The 22,856-nt window shown below is 43.4% G+C and overlaps 1 protein-coding gene across 9 annotated transcripts in view; it reads left to right on the forward strand.

Moving 5' to 3' along the window:
• GPATCH2L (G-patch domain containing 2 like) overlaps nt 1-22,856 on the forward strand; it is a 56,104-nt gene that overhangs the window by 30,740 nt on the left and 2,508 nt on the right. For 6 of the 9 annotated variants that reach the window (XM_087747357.1, XM_087747361.1, XM_087747354.1 and 3 more), the window contains one exon: nt 899-2,223. The exons of 1 other annotated variant lie outside the window; for it this stretch is intronic. In XM_087747357.1, the coding sequence (XP_087603483.1) occupies nt 899-1,071 (173 nt within the window). In that variant the 3' untranslated portion in view covers nt 1,072-2,223. Of the gene's footprint in view, nt 1-898; nt 2,224-13,586; nt 17,050-22,856 lie in introns of those variants that run through there. 2 more of the 9 variants (XM_087747362.1, XM_087747358.1) reach the window with 1 other exon arrangement.

Genomic DNA, 22,856 nt, shown 5'->3' on the forward strand with positions numbered 1-22,856 from the left:
CAACTTGTAATAAAAACACACAAACAACTGTTATGTGTTTTGAGAATACAGTGAAAAAGGGATGTGTTTTGTACCGAAGCAGTTACTTGTTCAAAAAAAATACGGTTGCCCCAAAGATTCCTGTGGCAATTACTCTTTTTTTATCCTGCCCTGTTCTGCTTGTGAGGATTGAGTGATTCGGGATACTGAGAATGGGAGTAAACTCTCATATCTCTAGGTTTCTGACAATCCTGGAAATTTGGGTGACTGTTGGGCTGAGCTATGAATCTGCAAATCTCTCTCACTAATTATAGCTTGTCCCATTTTAAAGTGGTGGTTGTATTGAGAAAATGAGAATGGATTCCACCCTAGCTTAGCGAGTAGCTTCTTGTTATAATATGCTGATTTACCATATTGGATATATGTGGAGGTTCATGGTACTGCCTTTACTGGGTAAAGAGGAGAGGTATATTTTCCTCTTTAACTGAGCTTTGCAACCTGAAATTTGCCAAGCCTTCAGAGACTTTGAGATTCTCAGTTACAGGGTTAATTGAGTCTTTGTGGAGAGATCAAGTTATCTTCAGTTGAGTGATTATGAATTGATTCAGTTTAAGTATGGGGCAGCTAAAGCTCCTGATTTTCAACAGGAACTTTGACTGAAGGAACTAGTTAGTGGACTGGGAACTTGGAGTTCTGAATGTGAGAATCATTAGGGCAAAGGTGTTAATGCTATCAAGAACCTATATTTCAAAGGAATTTGGCAGGGAAACTTGTAGGAATTCAGTAAATAACACGTTCATATGAGAAATTATATATATGAGGCATTTGCGATGAAGTCACTTGTTCTAACTTTTTTTTTTTTATTGCCCTTTCCTACTCTCTTCCTCTGTTCCCCCTTTCCTGCAATTTTATATTCCAGCAACTTTATCTGTCCACATGGATGCAGCAGAGTCAGAGCTACCAGCAACACCATCCCTGAGATCCCAGAACTCTGAGTGGACAGGGAAAACACCAGCAGCCGAGAAAGCCACTATTGCTGCCTCCAGTAACTTTTTTAAAACGCCACCAGAGAAGAGCCCTGGATACAGCTAAAAGGAAGCATTGCAACTGTAAAAGCTTGCTGGATTTTGGAAGTGTTTGACTCTGGTGTGTGTCTTCACCAAACGTCTTGTTTGGCAGTACTGATATCTTCAGTATTGGTGCGTGATGCGTGCCATCATCCAGACTGATCTGCGTGCCCCACATACCTAAATCATGTTTGTGGATCTATGTTTAAAAAAGGGTAATCAGTATTGGGACCGCAGAGGCTTTTAAAAATGTTCTTGCTGTTGCTGTATTTATTATGCATTCATCTCCTTCCCTGATGCCAGCTCATATGTGCTGGGTCATGTACAGATTCTTTTGAGTTTTCAGATCTTTATTCACCCCCTGGACATGTTGCTTGTTCGTGCATTTGGCATTTTTGGGGTGAAAGTCCCACTACCGCCCAGGGAGGCAAAAGTCTTCCCCTGCTTTCTTCCAGGCCAGGAGGATTTCTTGGCTGAGGAATGAGGAGGGAATGCAAACAAGTTGAAACATGGAACCTGAATTCTGTATTAGCAGAATGTTTTCAGGCCATGTGCTAATGGACTCAAATCATGTTGCTTCTAGCAAAGCAAATACGGTGCTTGTCCATTCAGAAATTGCCATTGGCTCACTGGCAGCACGGTCCATTACACCTTTTCCTTCTCCCTTGTTCTGAATGTCTTTAGTCTTGCTTGTGTATTGCATGTTCTTTCCTAAGTCTCCTAATGGATAAGGATTTGGGAGAACTACTCGGCCATAAATCTGCGAGCTGGTGTCCTGGAAAGGAACCTGGGCCCTTGAATATCCTTGCGGTATGGTAGAGGATATACAAAACTTCCATTTCTCAGTGTATAAAGAAAGAAATGACTGTTAGCATTTCTAAAGGATGCTTGCCATTGAAGTTAACATGCCATTGAACAAAAAAGCCATTTAAAGTATCACCTGAGTTCAGAGCATTCTGGGTATTGATCAGACCACTTCTGTCTCATGTTTTCCCTCCCTTCAAAAAGTATTGTCTGCTATGTCTACTGGAGGTGTCTCCACCTACTGATGATTGTACTTTACTCTGCAGCATACACAGAAGAGATTCACTTCTTTTTACAGCACTTCCACTTGGTCCCCTGTTACCTTCTGCCTTGCAGAATATATCGAGAGTGATTTCTTCCCTCTCTTCTTGAATTCTTGATCACACTCCACTTACTTTTCTTGAATTACTCTGACTGGAGCTTATTTTGGGCTGTGTTTTTAGAATGTATACCTGCATAGCATGTGTCAACGAACAGGTAGCCTCATGACTTCTAAAGTCCTTTGAAAACAAGATATATTTGTATGCATAGAACTCTTTTTGGTTTCCTCACTGGGTGGAGCTTTCAGACAGGATTGTTTAAGCTTTTAAAATTCATTTTGAATGTGGAGGTGCAGTTAGCACTCTTAAGTAGATAACAAAATTTGCATGTTTTTAGTGGTTTTGCAGTGTTCTGCTCTCCCTTATAAATCAAATAGCTGAGGGACAGATTTGATTGTGAGGATATAAAGTGATGATTTATATTTAACTCTGTATTAAAATGTTAAATGGTCATAACATACACAAAACAAAAATGGAATGACTCACTAAGTCATGATTGACAAATACAGCTATATTACAGACACACTGTCCGTGTCTGATCCCCTAATACCTGCTTATTCTTGGGGAGAGATCCAAATTGGATTTATATTTTGCAGCCCAAGCAAACTGTCAGATCCATCCATGTAAATCCCTCTCAAAACCTTTTTTTTTTTTTTTTTTTTTTTTTTGTGGTGGTGGTACATTTTAGAACTAATTAGAACAGGGAAAGCCCTTTTACCTTGCTGAAGGAGTACAGAAGTCAGTTTGGACTATGAGACAAACTGTAAGGGTTTTGTGGAAAGAGGAGTGTTCCTGTTTTAAAGTAGTCACTGGATTGTCTTATTTTGTACTCATTTTGACCAATGGTGCTTAAGAGGTAGCACAGGAAGTCTCAGCACTGGAGGACCTGTAATCTAGAACATACAAAGACAAGGTAAACCTGAAGAGTAGTAGCTTGACTATCTAGTACTCATAAACACGGTGAAGGGGAAAGGTAGTCACATTCTCCTGACAACCTGCAGATAAATTTTAGGATTGGAAGCCTTGCAACCTAACTTGCAGGCTGCTTTAGTGACAGGGAGTGGTCCCCTAAAAGACCATTTGTGCAATTGAGTGTTTTTAATCTCATGAAGGATCCTTCACAACCTCTCTTGGTTTGAGCCTATTCAACAGGCTTACTCAGATTACTGAGCATTCAGCTAAAATTTTAAATTTTGGCTGTTTTGTTCCCCTTTTTAAAACGAATTCTGATATATGTTGCTACATTCTGAGTATTGTTCAAAGTAGTTTTGTTTCTTCTGTGATGTCAGGACAGTTTTAAAACTTTTATAAGAGAGGTGACTGAGGTGTTAGGGAGTCAATGGCCTTCATCTCACTCATTGCGGCAGAGGGAGCGGGTTGCCAGACTTCACATGATTTTTTTTTCTGGGGGCAAGGAAAGATAATTTATCAGATTTTCCTATTGAGGTCAGTAGCACTGTTCATCTGGTTAAGCCCTTACTTAGACTGTAAGCTCCTAGGAGGTCTTCCTTGCCTTTAAAGGTTGAATGTACCTGTGGCACTACTGAAGAGTAACTGTGGCGGGCCTTATCTTGGTAAGCCATACTTCCTGCCATGGCAACTTTCTGAAAGTGCCAGGAGACTCAAGTTCTTGCAGCTGCCCTGTCTTTCCTAGTTCTAGGTTAGAATCTGTTTGCAGGTCAGTCAGGCTCTCAACCAAATTTGATTCTCCTGAGTGGTAGACAAGCTAAATGAATTATCTATCTTAGTTACTCCAGGGTATTTATCAAAATTCATCTTCAGATTTCAGTAGCTTGATACAGATTTGAATATTTGCAGCATTCTTAGATGAATGATCTAGGTGCATTGTTTTGTCTCTTTTCCTCTAAGGCAGATTCCTTAGAACACACACTGTACTCACACAGTACTCACAGTGAAGGACGCAGTGCTTCAGATGTGGTTTGCTTGAGTAGAAAGGAGTAATAACGTGCCTTGATTTGGTAGCTGTGCTTCTAAGGCAGTCCAGTATGTGATTATTGCTTCAAAGATACAAGGCTCACTTACGTTCCACTTTTTGTCCACCAGGACTCCCCAGTCTTTTTCCAGGTTTGTCTTCTCTCCAGTTGTCTTCTCTCCTTGCTCTTATGGGAAGCATCAGCTTCCCAGACATCAACCGGGAATACCATACTGCTGTGACAAGCAAGTCTGGGAAATTCCTGAAGTATGTTGAAGATAAGTTCTTTTCACACGTACTCAGTGAGCCAACTAGGAAGGGTGCCCTCCTAGACTTGCTGTTTGTGAATAGAGAAGGACTTGTGGGAGATGTGATGGCAGGTGGATGTCTTGGCCACAGTGACCACAAAATGGTTGAGTTTAAAATTTTTGATGTAATGAGAAAAATAGTCAGCAGAGTTGCTACCCTGGATTTCAACAGAGCTAACTTTAAGCTACTCAGCAAGCTAGACAGCAGCATCCCCCTGGGAATCTGCTTTTGAGGGCTTAGGGGTCCATGAGTGCTGGTCAGTTTTTAAGAACCACTTTTTAAAAGCACAAGAGCGGGCAATCCCATTGTGTTGAAAGTCAAGCAAGAGGTGCAGGAAGCCAGTTGGGCTGAACAGGGAACTCCTCTTGGAACTCAGGAGGAAAAAGAAATTGTATCAGCTCTGGAAGCAAGGTCAGGCTTCACAGGAAGATTACAGAGCTGTGGTTTGCACCTGCAGGGAGAAAACACAAAAGGCCAAAGCTTAATTAGAGTTGAAAATGGCCACTGTTGTGTCAGACAAGAAGAAAGGCTTTTTGAGGTACGTTAATAGCAAGAGGAGGTCTAAGGAAAACATTGGACTGATACTTGTTGAAGATGGTCACCTGACAAATCAGGATGAAGAAAAAGTGGAGGCATTCAATGCCTTTTTTGTCTCAGTCTCTAATAATACTGATAGACCTTTGGCTGCCCAGTTCTCTGAGTTGGAGGACCATGACCGTGGGAAAAGTGACTTTCCATTTGTGGACACTGAAGGGAAGACCCAAGAAACTACAGACCTGTTAGTCTAACCTCAGTACCTGGAAAAATTATGGAGAAGATCATACTGGGTGTTATTGAAAGGCATTTAAAGGCCAGTGCAATCATCAGGCACAGTCAACATGGGTTCACAAAGGGAAAATCTTGTCTAACTAATTTGATACCCTTCTATGATAAGGTCACCCAACTAGTGGATGAAGGGAAGGTGGTAGATGTAGTTTTTCTGGATTTTAGTAAGGCTTTTGATACTGTCCCTCACAGCATCCTTCTGGACAAGTTGTCCAACTGTGAGATGAGCAAGTACATGGTGCGCTGGGTGAAGAACTGGCTGAACGGTAGGGCTCAGAAGGTTGTAGTGAATGGGGCTACATCTGACTGGTCACCAGTCAGCAGCAGTCTTCCTCAGGGTTCAATTCTAGAGACAGGTCTGTTCAATATATTTATCAATGATCTGGATGCAGGAGTTGAATGCATAATTAGCAAGTTTGCTGATGATACTAAACCGTGAGGTGCTGTTGACCCTCTCAAAGGACAACAGGCTTTGCAGAGGGATCTAGATAGATTGGAGCACTAGGCAATTATCAGTGGCATAAAATTTAACAAGAATAAATGCCAGATTTTGCATCTGGGAGAGGAGTGGCTGGAGAGCAGCCCTGCAGAAAGGGATCTGGGGGTGCTGGTCAACAGCAGGCTCAATGTGAGTCAGCAGTGTGCCCTGGCAGCCAAGAGGACAAACCGCATCCTGGGGTGCACCAAGCACAGTATAACCAGCTGGTCAAAAGAGGCGATTATCCTGCTGTATTTAGTGTCAGTGCAGCCTCACCTCGAGTATCGCATGCAGTTCTGGGCCCCACAATTTAAAAAGGATGTGAAGGTACTTGAATGCATCCAGAGGAGGGCAACAAAGCTGGTAAAAGGGCTGGAAAGCATGTCCTATGGGGAGTGGCTAAGGACTCTGGGTTTGTCTAGTTTGGAGAAAAGGAGGCTGAGGGGCAACCTCATTGCTCTCCACTTCCCCTCCTCAGGAAGCTGTAGAGAGGGAGGTGCTGATCTCTTCTCCCTGCTATCCAGTGACAGGGTGCATGGGAGTGGTTCAAAGCTGCATCAGTCAGGGGAGGTTCAGACTGGACATTAGGAAACGCTACTGTATAGGGAGGGTGGTCAAACACAGGAGCAGGCTTCCTGGAGAGGTGGTCAATGCCCCATGCCTGTCAGTATTATTAAGGGCATTGTCCAAATGCCTCTCAAATATACTTTAACTTGTGGTTAGCCCTGAAGTGGTCAGGCAGTTGGACTAGATGATTGTTGTAGGTCCCTTCCAACTGGAATATTCTACTCTACTCTACTCTACTCTACTCATGAACTTCATGAGGTTTCTGTCTCTTCATTCCTCCAACCTGTCAAGGTCTGTCTGGGTGGTACCCCCACCCTCCAGCATATCAGTGGCTCCCCTCCCCAACATGCCATTATTTCTAATCTTGCTGAGAGTATGTTCTGTCTCTTTCCACCAGATCACTAATGATCACTGAATGGTATTGATCCCAGTATTGTCTTCTAAAGCATGCTTTTCATAACTGGCCACCACGCAGATTTCTAACCATTCATCGTTATTCTTTGAGCCTGACAGTTCAGCCAGTTTCTCACTGACCTTTCTTACTGGAAGGCATCCAGTCCATAGCTCCCCCATTTGGCTATAAGGATGCTACGAGAGACTTGCTGAAGTCAATGTAAACAGCATTCACTGCCCTGTACACATCCACAGAGCCTGTCGTTTCATTATAGAAGGCAGTCAGGTTTATAGTCATGATTTTCCCTCATTTAATCTGACTGCCTGTTCTTAGTCACCTTCTTGGGGCCAGTCCTGTTCAATATCTTCATTGATGATCTGGACGAGGGGATCGAGTGCACCCTCAGTAAGTTTGCAGATGACACCAAGTTGGGTAGAAGTGTCGATCTGCTGGAGGGTAGGAAGGCCCTACAGAGGGACCTGGACAGGCTGGACCGATGGGCCGGGGCCAACTGCATGAGATTCAACAAGGCTAAGTGCCGGGTCCTGCACTTGGGTCACAACAACCCCATGCAACACTACAGGCTGGGGGAGGAGTGGCTGGAGAGCTGTCTGGCGGAAAAGGACCTGGGGGTGTTGGTTGACAGCCGCCTGAACATGAGCCAGCAGTGTGCTCAGGTGGCCAAGAGGGCCAATGGCATCCTGGCCTGTACCAAGAATAGTGTGGCCAGCAGGACCAGGGAGGTGACAGTGCCCCTGTACTCGGCACTGGTGAGGCCGCACCTCGAGTACTGTGTTCAGTTTTGGGCCCCTCACTACAGGAAGGACATGGAGGTGCTGGAGCGTGTCCTGAGGAGGGCAATGAAGCTGGTGAAGGGTCTAGAGAACAAGTCCTGTGAGGAGTGGCTGAGGGAACTGGGGTTGTTTAGTCTGGAGAAGAGGAGGCTGAGGGGAGACCTTATCACTCTCTACAACTACCTGAAAGGAGGTTGTAGCGAGGTGGGGGTCGGTCTCTTCTCCCTTGTAACGAGTGATAGAACAAGAGGAAACGGCCTCAAGCTGCGCCAGGGGAGGTTTAGGTTAAACATTAGGAAAAACTTCTTCACTGAGAGGGTGGTCAAGCATTGGAACAGGCTGCCCAGGGAAGTGGTTGAGTCTCCATCCCTGGAGGTATTTAAAGAACGGATAGATACGGTGCTTGAAGACATGGTATAGATGAACTTGGCAGTGATAGGTTGACGGTTGGACTCGATGATCTTAAGGGTCTTTTCCAACCTTGACGATTCTATGATTCTATGATTCTTGTCCTTTGCATGCCTGGAAATGGCTTCCAGAACTTGCTCCATAAAGCTACAAGGGACCGAGGTAGGGCTGACTAGCCTGTCATTCCCCAGATCCTTCTTTTTGCCTTTTTAGAAAGGTGACATGATATGTACCCCTTCCTGTCACTGGTGACTTCATGCAATTGCCACAATTCTTCATAGCTGACAGAGACCAATCTTATGACGACATACTTGTGCAAACAGGGCTTTAGTTATGTATAGGGAGAAGATGGGCATTCAGTGAAAGAAATTGAGAGCTGGGAGGAGGACGCTTAGTAGTTGTTCTTCGCCCATTACTAGTAGTTCCAGCGAGCTCTAGTGAGGATTAATGCCCAGTTTGGTAGGTACTGGAGAAGCGCAAATTAAAAGAATGTAGTTTCTAGCCTTATGGATTTATGATTTTAAGGTAAGGTACAGTAAAGAGTGAAGAAGGCAACAAAACAGTAGCTGGAGAGAAACTTGTAAGAGGCTGGGACTAGTGCTACTGAATGATAGATTAGCTGCATGATTGTGGTATGCAGAGGTGTGTCTTGCCAGCATTCCTGAATAATGACATTGAGACTGTCAGTGCTGTCCTTCCAATTGTAGGAGCTCATGCTGTTACTTTGTGGCTGTTGCAGAGACCCGCTCAGTGGGCAGAGGATGAGAAGGGAAATTGGAGGAAGGGCAATGAGAAGGGTGATTGAGTGCCTCTCTTAATGTAACCCCTTCTGCACTGAAGAAAGAAGATGCTATGGAAAACAATGTGTGTGCCTGGGTATTGAAAAGGAATTATGTAAAGCAGATAAGAACTTTGCTTTGTTGTCTTGAGGAACAGTTTCGTAACCAGAGAAAATTTCAGTGAAGCAAAAGTGAAGGATGCTACCAGTCATTTGTTCAGAAGATGTATTTTAATAGTCTGTTGGGAGACTATCAAAGGAGGACAAACTTCTGTTCTCATTGTGATACTGCATTACTGTGTCTTTGTCCCCTGCATTCTATTCCAGTTTGTGTTTTGTGCTTGAGACATCCTGCTTTTGTACCATCAAATATGGGAAAAATACTTTACAGCAGTGCTTCTTAAGGCATAAAACACAAGGGGCCACTTGCTATACAGAAGGCAAGACAAGATTATCTTAGACCATTAACCTTTACCCAGTACAAGGATTGAACTCAGCATAGAGAACATAATGTCTTAATTCTAAGTTCTTAAGAAAGTAAACTGTGCCATAGGCAAGTGCAAGGAGACTAAACTGTCACCAGTGCCTGGTGACGGGTGCACGGCTGGCCCTCAATCAGGGGACATACAGACTTATGTTGTGGAGACAGAGGGAACCTTCAACATCCTTCTCAACTTCAGTGTGGGTAAAATGCCTTCCCAGCTGCAAACCTGGCTGTTGGTGTGACTCCAGTGAGTTGACGAAGATGTGTTAACTGGCATACCAGGAAAAGAGAATTCTTGTACCAACTGAAAGAACTGGTAAAAGTGGAAAATGGACTGGCACAGCCTGTTATATCAGAGAAACATGCAAAATATATATACCTGCAGACAATAATCAGAAAAACTATTGCTGAGCCCTGTGTGTATGACCCAGAGTATTCATTGTCTTAAAGCAGAGCTGCCAGTATTATGAGGATGATCAGGGTTTTGCAAAGCTGCCCTCTTTTCCTTGTAACCTCTGAAGGAAATGGGATGAACAGCCTAAGAAAGGCTGCACTGGGTCAGACCAAAGGTCTGGCTTGGTATTCTGTCTCTCACAGTGGCTGGGTTTGGACGGCTAGGGGGTACTGTAAGGACGAAGTAGTTACATAGTCATACTGTCCTTTTACATTATCTTAGCCCTGTGTCCTGTCTCAAAAAGACGTACAAACTCTTTCTTCAAGGCTGGACAAAACTTTTGTGAGCCTTTTGGCTATAGTATTTATCCTGCAACTGGATTTAATTATATTTTTAGAAGGACATGTAATCTGACTTTAAAAACATCAAGTAAGGATTAGCTTATCTTTCTTGGTAATCAGTTTTCTTATTAATTACCCTCTTTATAAGGCAATTGCATCTTCTCTTGGAATAGTTTTTCCTAATATCAACATCCTGACATTGTTTCTTGCTATGCTTTTCTTCAGCAAGGTTGAAAAGTCCTATTCTTCCTTTACAATTAAGCTTCTTTGTCATGTATAACTACCTATGCCCAGTCAACAAGTCCTATGTGATCCACTAACCCATATAAGTCATTTTTCATAAGCTTTACACTGTAAAACCTGTCATTTAACCTTTAATTATGCTCCTGCATGAAAATCCCCAGTATTCCACATCCATCTGCATTCAGTTCTGGTGTCTACACTTAGAGTGTTCTTTACAGAAGCAGGAACACTTGCTTCCCTATTGCTATTCAGGCTTCATATACCCATATATCCAAACATCATGCTAGCCCTTGCTGCCCAAACACTGCTGTAACACTACCATAGAAGTGATATTCAGGCTGTCGACTCTGAATCTAAAGTTCTTATCACTGCTTTTCAATGCACAAGATCCTAGAAAGTAAGAATAGTAATATTTTTTCTTTTTTTTTTTTTTTTTAATTCCAAAATGCATTGCATTTCCTTTAGCAGTATTACAGTACAATTTTGGACTGACAGTGTTTATAATTTGGAATACTTATGAGCTCAGACTGTTTAGTTTTATCAGAAGAGGATCAGAGATGTCTTGCCTGTGTGGTAGGAAGTCCTCTATGGAAATTACTAGGTAATAAAGCGTCTCTTGTCTTGAGCAGATGAGCGTAAAAATGAAGTTAAAGCCAAATGAATTCAAGTTAGAAATAAGGTGTGAGCTTTTAACAGTGAGGACAGATTAACCATTGGAACAAACTACTGTGGGAAGCAGTAGCTTCTGTGTATCTTCAGGCTTCAATTTGAAGACAGCAAATTTATGGAAGGAACGTTGTAGCCAAATATAAGCCACTGAAATAAATACAGAGGCATCTAAAAGACATTGAATTGTCAGTTTTATAGTGAAGATCAGTCTACACGAAATGATAGTTGCTTCTGGTTTAGAACCCCAGAGAAGACAGAAGACTTTTTTTCTACAGTATAAAGATCTGTTGAAAAATGGGAAGTGTTTTGGCAAACATAGGGGAAAGTCATGGTGATGGAAGTGTTATGGTGTTGCTGAAAGATTGTCATGAAATTTGCATGGGAAGGTGAGAAAAAAATTTACCTGTGCCAACTGCAATGAAGCATCATTTCTGCATGCCAGTTTATTTGGGAGAGTAGTATAATGACGTATGAGCGTGCAATCTTCAGAACCTCCACGACCAGTCAGTTGAAGAGTGTCCTGGGTGAGAGTTCCACCTTTCTTGCTGTACGGGCAGCTGGAGTTCTGCTGACTTGGGGTAGTGTTCCCTGTGTACACGCTCAGCTTCAGCAGCTCTGTCTCAGTTCATTTGCTCAGCTGCGTGAACTGCCTGCACGTTGCACTGAAATCAGAAGCAAATGGGGGAGAACATCGGTGGGCTTATTACCTTGATAGGATGCTTGCCAAAAAAGTATGCAATATCTTTCTTAATTACTATAGCAGTTGCTTCTGCTTTTTTCTCTCATGGCATATAAAGAAGATGCCTCCTTGTAGGAGTGCCCTTTTGGTAGCCTGTAGCCTTCACTATCGCACTGAAGGAGCAGACAGTAGGTTTCTCCAAGTGGAAGAGCTCTTATGCACTCATCTGAGAGGAGATAGTGTGACTGGAGGAAGCAATTTTCTGGTAACGTGTTCTTTAACATTAGGGAGAAGTGACTTGTTCAGCTTTTTCAGCTTTAAAATACATTATGCTGTACCTTTGTTTCAAGATGAATGTAAAATTCTATTGATGGAATAGTGCCACATTTGAATTGTTGCTTCAGATCTCAGGTTCTGGACATAGAGTTCATGTCCCATGCTAGCATTTGGTTTTGTTGCCCAGATGGGTGTATGTGAGACCTCATTGCTAGAAGCTCTTCTAAGAGTGCTATGAACTGAGACTGGTCTGGGCTGACCAGAGCCCCTGGGCTCTGCTGAAGCCATTGAATTTTCTCTCAAGTTCAGCAACACCAGACAGTTAGCCAAGGCTACCGTCAGTTGCATTCCTCCGTCTGTCCCAGAAGGCTTACCCAGAGACAGTTCACGAACAGGTCTGCTCAGAATCTTTAAAGAGCAGCATTGTGCATGTCCCAAATGTTTTATGTGGTCATAAGATTTAACTGTTTGATAGGGATTGGATTCCGGGTTCCTAGAACTCTGTTTTGGGGGTAACATGTAAATAAGGAAGATTCGCTTGTATTCCTCTGTCTTAAACATGATGTGTATTCTCTGAACAAGGCTCTTGCAGAATCTTTGTTCTGATTATAGAAACTGGAAATAAATCAATATATGAAAGAATTGTTTTATCTGATATAAAGCGAACTGAGTTGAGAGTGGGAGAAGAGAGGCTTCACTGACATGTAACTAGATTTACGGTATTGGAATGTCCATAAACTACATGCTTCCTTGACTGTTTCCCTAAGTATAAACTGTAACCTGAAGGTCTGTAGGGAGTTATTATGCCTTTCTTCCTTTGAATTGCAAACTTGAATGAAGGATTTGAGGTAATTTATCATGTCCATTCTTTGTTTTTTGCAATGATTTTGTTTGTTTCCCAGTTTGTCATGACATTGTCTCTAGACGAGCGAGATGCTCCGTTTGGAATTTGAAACAATTCCAGAGTTTCTTAAGTAGCCTTTCACTTCCAAGTCACTGCTTCAGATCTGCCCAGTCCCAAAAGGGTTTTCATTTAAATGAGCAGGTCAGTCTCAATTGATAGTTTAATGGATATCTATTCATTTTGCCAACGCTAACATCCTTTTAAGATAGATTGGCATCATTCTTTTTGACCATGATAGCAGTGGCTTCAAAGATCAAATGAGCAGTGGACTTTGAATTTTCTTCTGCATGTATTTGTGTCCCAGCATTGATAGCTATGCACACTTGTGGAAGGAATAAACCAGGACTCCCTCTACATTAACTGTTCCAAGGAATAAATTATAAAAAATTAGATCCCAAGTTGATTGAATGCTTTTAAACAAAAAGATCAAGTATCCTTTGGAAATTGCTTCAAGTTCTCAACACTATATTGGAGGGGGTGTGTGTGTGTGTGTCCAATTTTTAAAAGTGGTGATTCTCCTCTCTCATCTCCAAGCTGCACCTGTGAGAACTGGGAAGTGTTCCTGGTGAAATGTGCTGATTTTTGTTGGGAGCAAGGAGAAAAGAACTCTTAACAATAGATTCTCTTATGGGAAGTGCCCAGATTTAGCAAACATGATCAACTATGGGTAACAGTCAAAAATGTCAGGTATCTAAAAATCATTATGAGCTGGTTCAGTCTTCCACCTACTTGCATTTTTTTTTTCTGAATAATGAAGCATTTAATTTGATAATTGGAGGCATTTGTATTAAAAAAAAAAAAAGCTGAATGGTTCTTGTTCACACATCCTTAATTTTACACCTAAGAGCTGAGAATTTTCTCAGTTCAGTTTGAATAGCTGCTGGTAAATTCAGTAACAAGGCTGACTGTGGTGGCTTTTATCTATTTTGATGTTTTTCAGACCATGCTTGCTTCATACTTTTCCAGCTCAGAGAATCAACTGAAACTACAAATGAATACAAGTAGACTTGCTACGTACTAATGGAGGATATCTCACATCTAAATAAAGGGTATTTCAAATCTGGGGGTACAAGATTTGTTCTCTACTGTAGTAAAACAATTTTCCCATAAGAGCAGTTACTTGATAATAGTTTTTTAATGTAACATAGTATAGAATTTCAAAATGCTAAATGACATTAATTTCATTCATTTCTAGTGGGGGAGCAAGAGGGAGATATCTAAAGATGAGAACAAGCAGATTTTAGTCAGGAGTTGCTGCCGTTAGGCAGATGAAACACATGGATTTTGCAAAACACACTTTTAAAATTGCATCTAGTTGGAGAAATCTTGCTTTCAGAAGTGTTATAGCTTCTTCCTCACAGACTGCCTGCAGGGGCAAGTGATGGCAAACCAGTGGTTCTGCTAAACTAACGCCAGCACTGACACTGATGTTTTTCTAGTAATTTTGACACCAGCTTCCTGAGAGGTTCACCAACATTGCCTTAGGACTTTTCTTCATCCTGCTTCACCACGTAATTTGCAAGTGCTTGGACTCATCCAGCCTCCCCCACCATGGGGAAACATGCATTCCCATTTTGAGAAAGCCAGAGGTGAAGATACTCTTAATGCTGAGTGTTGTATGGTGAGTGAAAGAAGTCCTGTGTTTTCTTTCCTGGCTGTCCAGTGTCATCATGAAAGAAGCCTTCACAAACAAGAGCAGCAAGGGGAGCTTTCGTGAGCTTTTTATCCCTTGCTGGTCCTTTCAAGTACTGTGGAGCCAGCAAGGAGTGGGAATGAGGAGTGCAAGGTCTGATTCCCAGGAGAGCGGAGAGGGACCATGAGGTGTGGCCATTGCCCTGCACTTAAGCAGTGCAGGGGCTACCACAGGGCTACCCTGGGGCAGGTGGCATTTCCCACCCTCCTGACAGCATTGGTAGGCCGCACGACTCTAAGCCACAGGCTTCCTGTGTTTACATCTTTATATAGACATTTAAACAAGTATCTTCTTTAACACACACCCCCCCCAAAAAAAAGCAAACAAACCGGAAAATTTGTGCTCCCATGACAAACAAGGCTACAATTCAAGTGGCCGATGTTGCTGTAATCGGTGCCCTTCTGCATGCACAGTACAATGCAGTCAAGCAGTTGCATGATTTGTTGTTGGGTTTGAGGGTCGTGTGTCCAGTCCCGTTCCCCACCCTCCCTGCTTTCACACTAGGTTCCTGCCTCAGTCAGTGTAGGAGGGTTGAGGCTCTCTGAATGTACAGCTACTTGGGTTTGTTTTATTTTTCCTCATTTAGACTGACTTCAAGCTTTATTTACTGCACAGCATCCAGTCTGCGCTCTGAAGAGAGAAGAAGTAATTTCCTTGTTAGTGTCTTCAGGGTGCCTCCTGCTATGGCAGCTTAGAATGTTAATGAATTTATTTATGTGCTGAGAATTTGGATGTTGTTGTCAGCCTTATTTTATAGCTGGAGAGTTTAAGTCAGAATGACTGAAGCAAAAACTAGGGGTTATCTCTGAATTTGGGGGGCCCAAGATGTGATACCCGGGCAATGGCAATTCAGAGTGGCTTACTTTGTAGCCTTTTGTAGGTTCAAATCACATTTCTTACTAAGTTCCGTAGCAGCTATGAGTGCTCAGAGCTTCTGCAAATCCAGCCACAATTACTGATGAGGTGAGGAGCACTGTCCTCATTGCTGAAGTCTCTTTCTGGCTTCTCAGATACCAGAGAGGTGGCAACAGGCAGGCATCTCTCCAGGGCTGGTGGTCAATTGCTTTCATCGCAAGAACTTTGCCTTGTGTCGTGGTTTAACCCTAGCCGGCAACTAAGCACCACGCAGCCGCTCGCTCACTCCCCCCCCGTGGGATGGGGGAGAGAATCAGAAGGGTAAAAGGGAGAAAACTCATGGGTTCAGATAGGAACAGTTTAATAACTTAAGTAAAATAAAATAGAACAGTTAAATAGGTAAAGCAAAAGCTGCGCACGCAAGCAAAGCAAGGAATTCATGCACTACTTCCCATCGGCAGGCAGGTGTTCGGCCATCCCCAGGAAAGCAGGGCTCCATCACGCGTAACGGTTACTTGGGAAGACAAACGCCATCATTCTGAATGTCCCCCCCTTCCTTCTTCTTCCCCCAGCTTATATACTGAGCATGACGTCATACGGTATGGCATAGCCCTTTGGCCAGTCTGGGTCAGCCCCCCCGGCTGTGCCCCCTCCCAGCCCCCTGTGCACCCGGCGGAGCAGGGGAAGCTGAAAAGTCCTTGACCAGCGTGAGCGCTGCTTAGCGACTATTTAGTAACAGCTTAGCACTACTTAGCAAGAACCAAAACATCGGTGCATTATCGACATCGTTCTCATCCTAAACCCAAAACACAGCACCATGCCGGGTACCAAGAAGAAAATTAACTCTATCCCAGCTGAAGCCAGGACACCTTGACAATTTCCTGCTTTGTCCTTTCTGTCTTTAGCAGCAAATGAGTCAGGCCCAATCTCCTTCAGTTCTCAGCCCTCACCTCTCCAGAGGTGTGGGTTCTGTGCTCTGTATGAAGCTGGAGTCTCAGAAAAGAAACTATGTGACCGTTTGATTTGGCATTATTGTAATATGTACGCACAGAGGGACAAATTAGGATGGCAGTTCATTTCTTCACTTTTGAGTATTTTTATCTGTGACCAGATATGTGTGTGTATATATAGGTAGATAGATTTTATTTATTTTTGAGCTAGGAATTTTTGGTATGTATTCACTTTGTATTGGGGTTTCCTTATATGGTATTTTAGCTTCCCAAAATATGCTTTGTCTCTGGAAATATCTATGATTCCTGGACTTCAAAGGAATTGAAAGTGGAAGAGCAGCCCAAACGCATAGTATCACAGAGGATCTGCTGTGAAATAGCTTGTCTACTACAACTCGAGAAAGAGCAATAGGTAGGTGAAAACTTGCTCTTGAGCAGTTATACTTTATATTACTTTTACCTGAACATCATAGGACGAAATGACTATTGACTTGCACTGATATTTCATTGCACTGATATTTCTTGCACTGATATTTCAAGTGTTATCCTCTGATTCTCTTCCCTAAACTCCGAAGTAATGACTGTCCAGTGCAGAAAACCTGGCTGTTATTTAACAAATGATAGGCTTCCTGTTAATGCCCAATTCAGCAGAGTTTTAAAATATCAGAAATCTTAGTGTATATTTTGGGAAGAATGCCCTCAGGTCAGAGACCCTCTTTGGAACCAGAATCAATCATCTGACTGAGCTGTATCAGAAAGAAGGGGAAAGGTACGAAGAAAAAATGGTACTAACTTTTGTCTTTATTATCCTATGTTTTGTCCTGTTCTCTCCATTGACTCTCAGGTCTAGATCTTCTAAAGAAATTAGTGCAATTTAAAAAAAAAAAAAAAAAAAGACAAACAAACCACCAAAACCCCAAACAACCTCCCTTTCCATGTTTTTGTAGGATTCTTGTATCAGACGTGGGTTGGCAGGCTCTGTTCGCAGCTGGACACCCAATTTCTGATGTAAACAGACACCATTAACCTGAAAGATGAAAATCAGAATGTTTGAATTTCTATGAATACCATCTTGAGATTGGGCAGGTAGCTGCAATTGTGGTATCCTTATCCTTGCAATAAAGTATTGTGGATCACATCATTCCTTGCTCACACATTGCACCTTTACACCTGTGCTAAATAGGCATTTTCTGAGCAAAGTGCATTGTTTGCTCAACAGAAACATAGAAGATGACACATGGTATGTTGCTGTATACCTTATCTTTCTGCTAATTGCTGTGGGTAAAGTGATGATTGTGCACTACCATGTGACTCAGAAACACCTTTGCTGAAAACCACAGATTTCTTTCGGGTAAGATACATCCCACCTGTATGTATACTTAAATGTAACTGAGATTTGTTCCTGGGAAGGACCCAAATGCTTGTCACAAATAGCTGGCAACTGGAAGCACCAGAACTGGTGTGTTCAGAATGTGACTACTCTCTATCATTCTGCAAGTACCTTGCGTGTTTAGGATATGGATGAGTACAACTTCTACTGCTTGTCACTGAACTACTGCTGGTAATTGAAAATTGGAATACAGTGTTCCCTGGAGAGTTTGTCTGTCATGGAGCTCAAGAGGTTAATATGTAGTTATGTGATGATACTATAATTTTATATGCATCTGCAGATACTGGTAATAGACATTAAAGTGGGCATTTACATCCTTATTATGGGTCAGTACTTGATGTCATAATAAAAAAGTCACATCAGAAAAGTACAGGATAAAAATCTGATTATGCACCTTTTGGAGTGTAAATGGCTTTAAAATTCAAATTGTCACCTGATGGGAGGATCAGGAAAGAGTCAGAACAAGGGCAAAGGGGCAAAGCTGTGAGACACAAGGGGCAGGATAAAGGAGGAAAAAGAGACAGGCTGGACTAGGCCTTTGCTTGGGCAGTTTATATCCATATGAATACTATACCCCATTACTTAGGCACTTCATGTCATCTCATTAAACATAAACTTGAGTGAAACGTGGACTTTGTGATGGAGTGTGAAGGTCAATAGATTCCAGATCTGCTGGTTTTCCACAGAGTTCAAATCTGCTTGGTGTTGGGTGGGTGAAATCGTCACGTGGGTTAATGCAGGGTGTTCATTTGGAAAACAACAAACAAACAACATCAAAGCTAATTAAGTTTCCAAGGCAACAGCTGAAACTCTTTCATGAGGCTGTCCTAAGTAACTATAAAAGTAACAATGCAGCTACTGGCCCCAGAGCCTGAGGAGAGGGGTGGATACTGGGGGGGCTGCGAGTCTGAATTCTGAAGGGCTGTGTAGGTTAAAATCAACCGAGAAGTGCAGTGAGGACTATAGCAGCATGTAGGATGGACTGCATATGTAACTGGATAGATTGGGACATTAAGTTCAGCTGCAATGAACTCAAAGGGTTTCCACCATCAACTTGAGTGTCTGTGGGAGCTGAAACCCTATGGCATATAGAAATTTGGAAGGGTGCTGATCTTCCATTTCTCTACTACTTTTTTATCCAAATACATCCTGAAGCACTCTATAAAGTCTTTGCAGTTGACTGAAATTTTAGGGATGTTATTTTCTTTGTTGGAAATATGGGGTGCAAGGCCATGAGGTGAGGTAAACAGTTCATCTCTGCTGAAAGGGGAAGCCTTCTCCTTCCATCCCCACCCCATTGTCTCGCCGTGCCTGGCTGTAAGCTCCTGCTGCTTACCTTTCACTCCTTGGACCCTTTTGAGTCACATCAACCCCCTTAACTACAAAAAATGTCTTGATTTCTGCTGGTTTAATCAGTTGATTTGGCTCAACTGATGTGTGTGAGGAGCACCAGAGGCAGCCCGAGGCATGAGGGCAGGACTGGGGCTGGGGAGATGGGTAGACTGAGAGAAAGTCCTGGCGAATAATGGTTCGAATGAGGGAGACTCACCCAACTGGCAGCACCGAGCTTTTAACTTTGCCTCAATTGCTTACAGGCCTGTGCCCACTATCCCATGTTCTCCAGGGATTCAGCAGCTCACAGGAACTCCACACAATCCAAGGCTGCAAGAAATGCTGCGGGGGGTTGTAATGGAACTGCTTCTCCAAGAACTGTGTGCTCTCTTCTCCCAGGTGCTCGTTAGGGGTTTTGACACACCATCTTTAGCTGAGGTGAGAAGGGACACTTCCTGTGACATAACCATATATGCTTCCTAAAAAGGGATTATGTCTGGAGGGGACTTAGAGAACCCAAAGTGTCTCTCATGTGGATCTCTTCTGTTTAGGCGGCTGATTTGTTTACCTATATGGAGTAATGGGTGATGGGGCAAAATGCTGCAAAATACTTAGTATCTCTACACCATGTTGCATGTGATGAGAACCAGCCTTTCTAGTGAATGAGAATGCTACTAAAAAGCTATCTGTCCTTTGCAATAGCTTTCAATAGAAGTACTGAAACACCGAGGCCTACAAACAGCATGCTCCACAGCCTTCTGGGATGGGATGTGAGGCAATTTTCTCAGGAAAACAAGAGGCATAGAGAGAAGTTAAAACTTTGCAAGGGTTATAGGGCAAATCTGTGGCAGTCCCAAAAGGCTTTTGAGATTGCCTCCCTTATAGTTCTGTGTCCCTGCACTACTGAGGGGCACTCCAAGAGGCTGTCAGTCCTTTCAGTGGATCAGTCAGACACCGAGCAGGCTGGTGACAGTCAGTCAGATACTGAGCAGGGGTCCATCCAGTGATGAATGGATCCTGGTTTGTGAATGGCCACGTCTCCTGGCTCAGATGGCTTTTGGCTGCTGAGAGAACAGGGATGGAGAACTCCATCCCCCTGTTCGCAATTAGTGTTTGTTATTAAATGCTGACAGTGTGTTCTCTCCTCTCATGTATCTGGTCTTTGTTTATGCACTGGATGTTGGCACAGGCTTCGGTGCTGTAATGTCTTGCATTAGCTGCTGTTGAAAGCAGTCCAAGGAGCAGTGTGCTTTGAGAAGGACAGGAGGGTGGCTTGGCACCAAAAGAGCAGGAGCAATTCTGAGGGAAGGATGAAAATGGGTTTAGTTAAGTGGGAGGCTGGCAAGGAGCAAGCAGCAATGAGACCATGCACATCTCTGATCTCAAATGCAATGCCAAACAGTTTGATGGGAATGAGGAGCTAACTAGAAAGTGTAACCGATGGCAGAAAGGTGAGATAGCCTTTGAAATAGTTAGGCAGAGGGTGATTATAGCAGACATGGTATCTTTAGGTGGATAGGTGATGCTTGAGGTAGGAAGTGTGGGACCTAGAGGAGGAGACTACAGTCACTGGGTATCACTGTAGGGGCAGAGGTACATAGAGAAGTGATAAAGGTAAAACACTTGTCGTGTTTCTTCATGCAGTGGGAACGAACAGGGAAGGGTGTCATGAGGCCAGGTTTGCCTCTGTTGGATGCACTCACTGTGTCAGCCTGTGGCCTGACTTTGCCTGTCTGAGCCACATTCCCAAAATACAAGTGGCTTTGGCAGTTGCACAGACTAGAGCCTTGATGTTCACTGGTCTCCAGGAGTGAAGTGGGATGAGCAGTATTATCAGGTACTATTTATTCATCAGTGGGGAGTGCTGTGTGTAACTGCCCCTTTGTGTGTTGCCATTTCACCCTGTGAATATTTTGCTGGAGTCTCTGCAAACTTCTCTCCAGAGTATCTTTGACAGCACAACTGACTACTGCTAGTTATTTCAAATATTTTGGATACATAGCTCTGTTAATCCAGAGCTCATTTGTTGGAGCAAACTGAGGTCCTCATCACCAGAAAGATACCTTGCTCCAGTCACTGCTCATCTAGCCCAGTTGGAGCGAGCATCTTTATCTTTTCCCAGCTCTTACTTAGTCTTTCTTGGTCTTCCCATCCCTCTGATGCTGCTCTGCCACTGCTCTTCCCCCATAGCCCACATTCAGGTGTGGCTGTTTAAAAGCAATCACTGTCAACATTTGTCATTAATCTGTTTCCATTTTTATTTATAAAAGAAAGAGACAGAGTGAGAACGGAACAGCAGCAGTAGCAGGGCAATTGCAGATGAATAATGAAAGGATTCATCACAGCCATACCAGGATATATATATTTTTTGCAGCCAAGCGAGACGGATTCCCATCACAGCTCGGGGACTCGTTCCACACAACCACTCATCTTTCATGCTGGGGGGAAGGGAAAGGTGGAGACAGTATCATTATGGATGTAACAAGGCTCTGAAGTGACTGGTCAAGGTTGCTGCTTCAGTCGCAAGGAATCTGCTTACAGGAATTTTCTCTCCACCAGGTGTTATTGCCTGGTAAAGTAGCTCCCTTCTACAGCAGGCTGCCACTTGTGAAAGGGAGGCTTCGGGTTTGCTAAGGGGAACACTTACTAGGAGGTCGAATCACTAAAGAAGGACGAGATGGCCAAGTGAGGATTTCACAGGAGTGACAAACTTGTCTCGGAAGGAATGAGGGACACACTGGGAAATGCAGGGGTCACTCTTTCTCACCTTTTTGTCTCTTGAGCCCACCCTCAAGTTCACTGTCATATCAACAAACAACTCCCAGCTTGCCCTGCCCCATCTAGCTTTACAAATCCATCTGCCCTGTTGAGCACAGATGCTTTCTTCTTCTTGTCCACTTTTAGTAGGTAAGGTGGATGAAACTTTGTCAGACAGGGAATGCTGAAGGATTCTGGAGTCCTGAAGTTCTCTGTGAAGCCAGAAGAGAAAGAACTGCCATTTAAAAAGGAAAAAAAAAAAAAAAACAAAACCAAAAACAAAGAAAGAAAGAAAAAAGAAAACCCAGAAGAAGCCCAAAATAGACCTCATTGATTGAGGTGTGCATTCACATCCAAAAAGGTCTCTGTCTTCTCCCATCTGCCAGGTCCAGGGGAGCCAGGCCACATGCATCCTGTGAGGGCAGTGCTAATGCTTCAGTACTGTTTGAGCTCTGCATTCCTGGGTGCACACAGATGTAGTGGCTATGTTCCTCCACAGCTGAAGAGAGAATCTGACTCTCCAGCCCTCTTGTGCTTGTGGGGAGGCGATCCAGGCAATGCTGTTGCCATCCGAGGCAGAGGTGGGCTGTGCTGAGTAATTCTCAGATGCAGAAGTACAGTTACTCTGTCTGCTTCTGGGGTTTGGAGGGCCTGGGTTTGAGGAAAGAGCATAACATTTGCCTATATTTTTCCATCTAGGAAAGCACTAAAGCAGGTTGATTTAAAGGGCAGGTTGGTCTCATTTTCAGGTGCTGCAATGACCTGTATTGCTGGTTATTAGTTCCATTTCCAGTTGTGAGAGTGCATCAGCCCATAAAAAGCACAAAAGGCCTTGTCCCAAAGGACTGTATATTTGTCAGGCCTCTTGGCAACCTGGAGTGCTTCATGCACCTCTGGCAAGGCATTAGCATCAGGGCATTCCTGTATTAAATCCTTCCTCCTCTCAATTGAAGCACAAGTGCCACTGGAGGCGATCCCAGTTGAACGGGAGGGTGCAGTACAATGCCACAGCTGAAGTGATCCTTGAAAGAGTAAGACAAGCAGATATGTTGCTTTGTTGGGTCCTTAGGGCTGTCACCCTGGCAGGGGGGAAGAGAGCTGTGATTTTTTCTATTCCAGACCCTTCTAGTGCTCACTTTTTATTCCTGCCTTGCCAGCAGTAGAGGGATCAGGGAAAAGGGATCTGTTTCTCAAGCTGCCCCTCCATTTCCCTCTTGTACCCAGGGGATGCAA

This window comes from Nipponia nippon, unplaced genomic scaffold, assembly GCF_047370975.1.
Source record: "Nipponia nippon isolate SJK-2023a ecotype South Korea unplaced genomic scaffold, ASM4737097v1 scaffold_11, whole genome shotgun sequence".
In the NCBI taxonomy this organism is placed as follows: domain Eukaryota; kingdom Metazoa; phylum Chordata; class Aves; order Pelecaniformes; family Threskiornithidae; genus Nipponia; species Nipponia nippon.